Genomic DNA, 9,158 nt, shown 5'->3' on the forward strand with positions numbered 1-9,158 from the left:
TAGCAACAACCACAAATGGGGGAAGTCCCTTATATGAATTACTTTGTGCCATTTAACACCCAAGTACCATCTTATGTAGGAGAACCTTCATTCTATGTTGGGTAGAATGTGGCTTCCTAAACCATTTCGCTGACATATCAACCCCCACAACCATAATAAATGTAATCACAACATCAACATATACAAGCATAATCAAAAGGTCACCCACTTATAAAATAATCAAACAACTATCCTCCATAGAAACATCCACAATGCTAGAAGCAATTCACCCTACAAGTGCAACATTATGTCCACCCACCACTTCAATAACTTCCAACCCCTATCTAGGTAACAAGGAAATCAACATTTCACCCACTGCAATACTCACATCCATACTCACCTACTGCATCAAATACATACCATGCATTGAGGGCACCAACTACAACACTTGTAAACCTAGAGTGGCAAGGGATGAAGAGCATCCTCAAAGCACTAAAGGATAGAATAGATTCTAAAGCCTTCAAGTTTGAAAGTGTATACCCATATCCATTCAACAAGGCTATAACAATGACATGCTTCCCCAAATACTTTTAAATCCAAAAATTTGACAATTTCAAGGGGAAGGGGGATCTAGTCACACATGAAAGAATTTAACATGCATTTCTAGGAGGTGGTCTACAATGGCATTTTTCTTATATGCCTCTTCCCAAAAAGCCTTGGGGTCCTTACCCTTAGGTGATTCTATTAGATACCCTATGGGATTGTAAATACATTCACATAACTTTTAAAAGTCTGTGTTGCACAATATGCTCACCATGTTGAAACATAACTAACAATAATGGATTTAGCCTACACAAAATAGAAAAGAGATGAAAGAACCATCGACTTCTTACATAGATGTAAAACCCTCACAACATGAATATCTCACACCTTACTAGAATGACACCTCATCAAGATGTTCATCAGCAACACACACCCTAAGCTCATACATCATATGTACATTAGCTACTTGTAAATGTAAAAAGACATCAAAGAGAAAGACATGGGCCTAGATCAAGGACTTATTGACAATGGAGTCATAAATATATATAAGGAAAACACATAAGAGTGGGGTCACTCAAATGATAAAACATGATATTGGAAAAAAGAGAGTAATTGATGGATCCATAGATAAATGACATGTCAATGTGGTTATCGTAATGCCTAACACATCAAACCCACCCTATCAACAAACATTCTAGCAGAAAAAACCTATAAAAAATAAACCATGATTTATCAACAACCATATCAAGAACCTCAACAACAACAATATCAAAAGAGGCACATATATCATTCCACCAAGAACCAACAAATCAAATGAATTCCATAATATTTGTACTTGGGTAAAGGCCACGTATCCATAATAAGCCAAATAGAGTCTATACTCCCTTAGAGGAACCACTTGATGTCATTTTTTACAAATTCATCAAAGACAACCTCATTATCTATCCGTAGACCCAAACATTATACATTAGTCAACCTAAGGCCACATGGTACAATGAAAATGACTTTTGTGGTTCACTGTGTTAAAGGACATCACACCATCAAGTGTATAAAAGTTAGGAAATATGTGAAAAACCTCATAGATTGCAAATAAATAATAGTGGGGGATTAGAAATTTGGTCAACAAATTATAATAAATTAAATCAAATATAAGATTCCTAAATGGGTCAATATCTGCCCATACTGAGCCAATAGTAGTAGATTAGAAACACAGATCCCATGTTAGTTTTCCTTTTTCAATTTCTTCAATTTCTAATGTTTTACATTTCTAGAGAGATTTTAAATGTATGTTAATTAGATATTCAGTCATAACATTTTTGAAAGAGAAATGCCATTCTAAATACTAGATTTGCCATATTTGGGTTTACATGTATCTAACCAGACTCCTACTAAATATCGTTGATAAGGTCAACCTCTTTATGGACTCTTTTGATTTTTCATTTCTTCCTAATCAACTAGCAATTTGGCTACTTATTATCTTCAATCCATCTTCATACCAGATTTATCTTCAACCTCCTTTAGAAATACAGAACTATGCATCATGAGTGATCAAACCTTTAATTAGACTTTGGTACTCCAGTGTAACCTCTCTAATCACTTTCAAATGGGCTATTCTAGATGTTGGTATTAGAAATAGCATGGATAGACTAATCCAATGCCCAAATATTACCAATTAACACTACTCAAATAAGAATGAGATTCAATTAAGTCTTACATAGATTTGAAATTACTTGTGAAGAAACTTTGAAGCCCCCCTTCTGAAGAAATTACTTGCTGCCCATCTTTGACTCACTGTGGTAAAATGCTCTGCGCAATACATCCTGCAGTGCAACGAAAACCCGCAGGTGAAATTAAAATTCTTAGTTAGGCACAAGAAAATGAGTTATTTTCCTAACTAAGAAAATGAGTTACAATGATTACCCAATGTCTACAATCATCAATCCCTTCACCTTAGCTAACATGTCAATTCTTACCCCAAACTCTTTCTCGCCAATGTCTATTTATGCACAGATGGGTATGCCACGACGGTATATGCTTCCTCAAGAGGCAAGAAATATTCCACATGGAAAAACAACCAACCAAGTTCTATGAAGGGAGCCCTGAAAAACAAATAATCTAAGTGTTCCTTTCAAAAGCTCACCATCCCTTCCAAAAACCACCCCCTCTAGATTTTGACCTCGCTGTACCCAGCTGGAGAACCGCTCTGCGGGTGGACAACCCTGTTTACATTTATAAAAATTAATTATAAAATTGTTAAGATTGAAACAACATATAATCATTTTTCTGTATAGGCCGAATATGATGATATCAACACATTCTAATACTAAAGTTGTTTGTCAACAACTATATAGCTAAACTAAAAACCTACATGAATACTAAATAACCCGAATTCATGCATTGTTGCAACTTACATCATATAAGACAAAGGATCTATTATATGGTAGGACTCAACCTATGCATCATGGAAAAAATTATGCTACTTCATAAACAAGATGATGTGAAGCATTTGCATGACATAACATGTCTAATGGCTTGTGCTGGTTATTTACGACTAGTTTATGTGTGCAAGGCCTTTCATACCAATGGTACAAAAGGTTTAACTCTATAATTCTAACTTCTCATATTTCAATCACCATTGGACTTGGCATTAATGTAATGCATATGAAAATTTCCATGCTTAAAACTGTATGAAATATATCCAGAATAAAAATAGAAACAGTAATAAGCTAAAAAGATAACGAAACATCTTTGATTATGTTGTCTTTTTTGGTTTTGACAATAAAAATAGAAACAGTAATATTCTACCCACATGCAAGCTACCGGAACCATCCATCTGTTCTGAACTGAATCATAATACCCCATTCAAACCCTGTTCTTGGTAACTCAGAAAGCAATATCGAGGACAAACCTTTTCTGTAGCTTCTATATGCTTTGTTCAATTGGAGAAACGATAAGGAGAATACCTACTTTTGTTAGAAGAAGAGCATTTTTGATAGTTTGTAGGAAGATTGTTGGGTATTTTTAAGTAAACAGCAGGCCCCTGCATCATTGGTCCCCTGTTTCAAATGCTTGTTAGAAGTGCAAAACAATTCTTGCATGGTTTTTAATTTAATTTGTAAATATTATTCAATTATCTTGGTAGGGATAATCTCTCCTTTCCCACTTTGTATGGTGTATTTCAATCATGTGTTGTTTCAATTCTTAACACAAAAGTCTTCATGGCCACAAATAATTGGCACTCCTGATGTGACCTTGAGAACATGTTCTTCAAACCAGAATTTGTTTGCTTTCCTGTAATGGGGTCTACTGTGAGTACAACATATAACTTACTTTATCGATTCAAACCACCCATGTATCTTTCATGACCAACACAGTTACCTTTGGATTTTGACATCAACAAATGAGTTACAAGAAATCCATCTAGAGACTCCATATGAATTGGGTATAACTCTCTATTTGAACCAGCCACAGAGCCAATTGAATTGGGTGGTCTTAGAACAGTTTGATTTAATATGACATCAGAGTTCACATTTTGTATAGAGTAATATATGCGGTCAATTTTGTGTTTCCTACAGAATTTAAAGGAGTCTGGATCAGAATACTTGCACACCCAATGGACCATCACAGTTCCTATAGCCATGCTTTGAGCTGCGAGAAGCATCCACCACTCTCCACTGCCCCAAAGAGATGAGATATTTTGCTCAAAAATTGCATTTTGAGATGCCACTGTTTCAGAAATATCAATACCATGAAGTGCGGGAACCTGCCAATGAAACAAGTTAAAAATTGGATGGATCTGAATAAGTACAGATAGAAGTTAAATGGTCTACATAGTTTATGCTTTTAGATCTATTGTTATGTTCTTTAAGGTTCATCAATCTGTGTGATGATATTAACTGCCTTGCTAAATAACTAATTGCCATTACTCCTAAAATATTGTGTAAAGCAACAATGTGAAAAACCAGATACAGTGGAGTGATACCATCATTTTATTTCAGAATCAGCTCATTATTGTAAAATGATGTCTTACTAAAGAATGCATAGAATGAACCACCTTTTGTGCTTCAAGCATGATAAATAGCTTCACTATTCTGTAGCCTTTTTAACAGTTCTAACTCCTTAACAATCCCTATAGAATAGTTGAGAATGTTAACAGCTGCCTTCTTTTATATAGTGCATGAGAAAAATATTAGATGATGACACATGGAACAGTTTTCTTGCTATCCATTTGTATCCTCTACTGCTAAATGAATTCATAGTCTGAAATAGAGTTTAACAACAATGTCACTAACCCAATTGAAGTTGGGTAGCTATCATCAGGTTTCTAAATATGATAGTGCTATTCGCATATCTTGGAATTCCTTTTCAGCCTAATGATATTGGATGGAGAGCTCATAGCTGACATCAGATCCAGTGGCACTCAAATAAGGCTTCTCACATATTGCAAAAACTGTTGGAGAATATTAAATTAATGTAGGCTAATTTTTAGTTTACAGTTTAGATTAATAAAAAATTGAATAAATTGTTAGTTGCTGGGAAGTTAATTTCCTGTAAGGGAGTTTCGGTAGTCATATGGCAAATAATGGCTTTATATAGCCAATGCACATCATTGTAAAATCACACTATAAAAACAAACTATGTATTTCAGAACCATATCTTACAGATCACGTATTCCAGAATTACGTGCTATTTATATACCAGAACAATAATCTTTTAGCAAATGAAGAACTCAGCAAAAATAATAGTGATTAAAAACATAAAACTTAAGCTCATAACACGGGCTAAAAAAATCACATCATTCCAAGCTTCTTAGTAATAAAAGCTGTTGTCCCGTAAATAGAAGCATCAATGTCCAAGAATGACTCAATTGGCATTTAGATTTCAAAGAAAATCCTGCCTTCCATGTGCTGGAGAAGCTGGGTTATGCCTTGAGGACAGCATACCCTGCATAAAATTAAAGGAAAACAAGACGAAAACAGGGGAAAGGAACAAACACAAATTGAAGTCATATTCTGAATGATTAACTAACAAACTAAATCTTTGAAAAGGGGATAGATGAAAATACCGCAGTGGATACGAGCAAGGGTAGAATTAACGAGCATTAAGAGGTAGGATACGATGATTTCCATAATGACAGCCTGCAGCACTGGGCCTGAAGGCCTGGTTGTACCAATGTCTGATATTTCAGTAAACATTGCGCCAAGTGTAAAACAAGCTGCTACTGATCCACCCGACTGAGCTCCAATATAGGCTGGAACCTGCACGTGAATTGCTTCTATTTGACTATTTTTCTACAACTTAAAGTAGGTATTATTGCTGTTTCTAATTTAGATTGTGTATCTTGATATCGCTATCAGGATTTAACAGTGTAGTTGTTGAGTCAAATTTATTGATTCATGTTTCATGAGTAGTGGTTCACACAAACTCATCTTTAATGAGAATGAGTGGAACACTTAGCACTCGTCAGATCTAGGTGATGCTTACATAGGTGAAGCACTGGAACTTTCTGGAAGATCACCCAAGTAGGTTTAACCATAGAGGAAACTCTGTAGTGAAGCATGATCGAGCTGAAGTAGTACTAAGATGGTGACCTCCTAAGTCCTAGTACTTCACCTCTACTAGCATCACCTAGATCTAATGAGTACTAAGTGTTCCATTCATTCTTATGAGAGATGGGTTTGTGTGAACCTCTACTCACGAAACATGGCTCAATAAGTTTGACTCATACAAAATTGAATCTTGATATCAATAGCACAATTTTACTTTTAGAAAATATCTCCTACTTCAGATTGTGTATGTTTATCTTTATCATAATTTCAACATCACATTCTATAATCATATTCGTGTTCCTATTCTATAAATTTTATTATTCTAATAATAGTTCACACAAAGTAATTCAAAAACCTTGACATTGCAATAATTATAATACTAAAATGTGATTATATAAAAAAGTGCAGTTGGAAAGGTTTGGAGAAAATAATATATATGGCTGAGTTAAAAAATCGTTCATCTGATTTTTGAGGCTCTGTTTACATCAGACTTTAGAGACTGTGTACTAAATAAAATTTATGATGTTGCTATTAGAATTCAATTGTGCAGTTTTTAAAAAAAAATTATTGACCCATGTTTCTTGAGTAGTAATTTACAAGAATCTATAACTTATGAGAATAAATGATACACTTAGCACTCAGTTCATTTAGCTGATCTTTCCATCACCTGTCTGAATACTACTCCAACTCAAATACACTTAACCATAAAATCTCTCCAAAATTAAACCCTACTTATCTACAATAATAATTTTTTTAAGTATCGTATATTGAGCATTTTGAATTGTAGAAGAAGAGTATTACTTGCAGACCTTCTTCCATGAAAAGTGCGCCACTGTTGCAAATGAGAGCGTAACAGCAGGGTTCATATGAGCTCCAGAAATGTGGCCAACAGAGTATATCATGAACGTTACAATTAGTCCAAAAGCCATTGCACTTCCAAGTTTTGATACCAAGTTCTCATTTTTCTGACTCAGCATTGATGAGCCACATGTAAAAAACACCAGAAAATATGTAGAAATGATCTCTGCTACAACCTGCATAAAGGCATTTCTGACTTCACAATATAATCATCATTTATATATGTTTTATGAAATGCAGATGTGAAGCTTTTATACCTTTTGAAGAAGTGTAGGTGGGCGAAATTCAATGCATTTGTCGTAGCAATGAGCGAATTTGTTGCAGTCTTCACCTTGTTCAAATACTCTTTCCATGGACGAGCCACCCTGAGCCTGATCAATATCTTTATCTGCTACTGAAGGCAACATTTTTCTTGAATAATTCAACTCCAAATCTATTTAAGTTGAACATGCATGTCACAGGTGCCTTAGAATGACCAGCTGTACCGGTGGCAGTACGTATCTGAAAAGGTACAGTGACTACATGATACAAAATTATCTAGATCAAAAGCAAGTAGTAGCTAAAAGCCTTAGAAACCTAGCAAGCTTGCAATGTTGAAAATATCAAGTGCAAACAATGGTATGCGGCCATATTCGAAGTATGAATGGGTAGAATTAAGTTGGGTATAAGCTGTGGTTTCACGAAAGGGCCTTTTTAAGCCTGTGTCTGGTTATTAATTTTTTAATGGTAGACAAATTTAAAACTATTAAGTTTTAGAATGTGAAAAAGTTGGTAGTCTTAGATATTTTTGTAAAACAGTTCAGTTAAAGAATATAAAATTTCTTATAAAAAAGCATATACTGATAGGACGACAGCTAAAAGTTTTTTAAGGTAAGATAAAGCCTTTAACTGAAAAGAATAGCTATATCAAATATGGTAGGAAGAAAGACAATCTAAAATGTTGAAATCCGTATTCTATTATTCATAAGACTCAGTTCCTTGTAATAAAACCCATTCAACAAATACAAATTTCCTACAATGATTCTATAAAACCCCTTCCTATTACCTGGTCTGTTACAACTAATGTTGAAGGCAAAAGCAGAGAGAAAGGAAGGGAAGAAGTCAAGATCAGGATACGGAATGCAAAGCACCCAAAGTTATTGGGTTAGTTTAGATTGGGAACAGAACATAGCAAATTATTTTTTCCTTTTCCTTCATCTTGATTAAATATCAAGACGATTTACTTCATTTTGATTATGTCAAGATGATTCAAGATTGGAAATGACAATTCCTAGGATACACCGATGAGTTCTTAAGATGCATTGATGAATTCTAACCGTATATGAATTTTATAATCACCTTGTTAATATCTGCCACTTCATCTTTGCATTATTGGAACAGAGTGAATCTGAAGCTATTCTGAATTAAAAGTGGTTGGATTCTCCATGGCTATTATCTTCCTGTCTGAATGCTTGCTTTACTGGATTCTATAACCCTCCCCTTGAAATCCATGAAGAAAAATACAAACACTACTTGTTTGTTTCCGAACATGGCCTCAAGTAATCCTCGAGCACTCTGAATATATTTCTTTTGAACATGGTAGGACACTCTTCTTAAAGACCACCGGCCAGCAAATTTACGTCTACTATTTTGCAAAGAAGATTCACAGAAGTTCATGAATAGACAGTTCATAACTTTATCTATAAAAAATGCTTTATTATTGAATCTTAGAGTACAATGAATTTTAAGAGAAATGCACTGCACCAGACGATAGAACAAAAGAAGAAAACCTCACAAATGAATAGGGTCGAATTAGAAATTTAGATGAAAACATCTGGTGGTTGAACCTACCTGTAAGCAATTTTCTTGTGGTTGTAAATTTAAGACTCGGATATAATGTAATTTGATGAGCTATTTTTCAGAGTACTGTGTTCTATGAAGGGAAACATGGTCTAGGATTAATCAAGACCAAGATATACGAATTTCTACTTTCTAATTTGAGTTTGTCTACTTGCCCTCGGCCTATTAATTTTGGCCGTTAGCTAATTATCTATTATTTCAGATTAGTCAAATAAATATTTTTATTACTCTAAATTTATATATTCTAATTATTAAAATTTATCCCATCACTAGCTTTGTTGGAGTTCATCTTTTAGACTAAGTTCGAAATAAATATGAATATTGTTGGCTAATTTCTTTAATTTGAAAAGATAAAATATTAATTTGCATTAATAATTTTTTAAAAAATAT

General features: G+C 34.2%; 1 protein-coding gene across 5 annotated transcripts; it reads right to left on the reverse strand.

Moving 5' to 3' along the window:
• Nucleotides 1-1,725: 1,725 nt before the first annotated feature.
• LOC149559650 (aquaporin NIP2-1-like) lies at nt 1,726-8,888 on the reverse strand. Of its 5 annotated transcripts, none has more exons than XR_016363617.1 (6): nt 8,760-8,888; nt 8,268-8,550; nt 7,187-7,430; nt 6,881-7,105; nt 2,443-4,285; nt 1,726-2,342 (listed from the first exon to the last, which is right to left on the reverse strand). XR_016363617.1 is itself a non-coding variant. In XM_089824229.1 (6 exons), the coding sequence occupies exons 3-6, from the start codon at nt 7,334-7,336 to the stop codon at nt 5,404-5,406; spliced, it is 579 nt and encodes a 192-aa protein (XP_089680355.1). In that variant the 5' UTR covers nt 7,337-7,447; nt 8,268-8,550; nt 8,760-8,888; the 3' UTR covers nt 4,303-5,403. The 5 variants fall into 5 exon arrangements, 2 of the variants coding, with proteins under 2 accessions (XP_089680355.1, XP_089680353.1); XR_016363615.1 differs by having other exon boundaries at nt 7,187-7,447; XM_089824229.1 differs by lacking the exons at nt 1,726-2,342; nt 2,443-4,285 and adding exons at nt 4,303-5,466; nt 5,640-5,780 and having other exon boundaries at nt 7,187-7,447.
• Between the last annotated feature and the right edge of the window lie 270 nt (nt 8,889-9,158).

Source organism: Cupressus sempervirens, chromosome 4 (genome assembly GCF_028749045.1).
Source record: "Cupressus sempervirens isolate cs-2001-9-10 chromosome 4, ASM2874904v1, whole genome shotgun sequence".
Taxonomy (NCBI): Eukaryota; Viridiplantae; Streptophyta; class Pinopsida; order Cupressales; family Cupressaceae; genus Cupressus; species Cupressus sempervirens.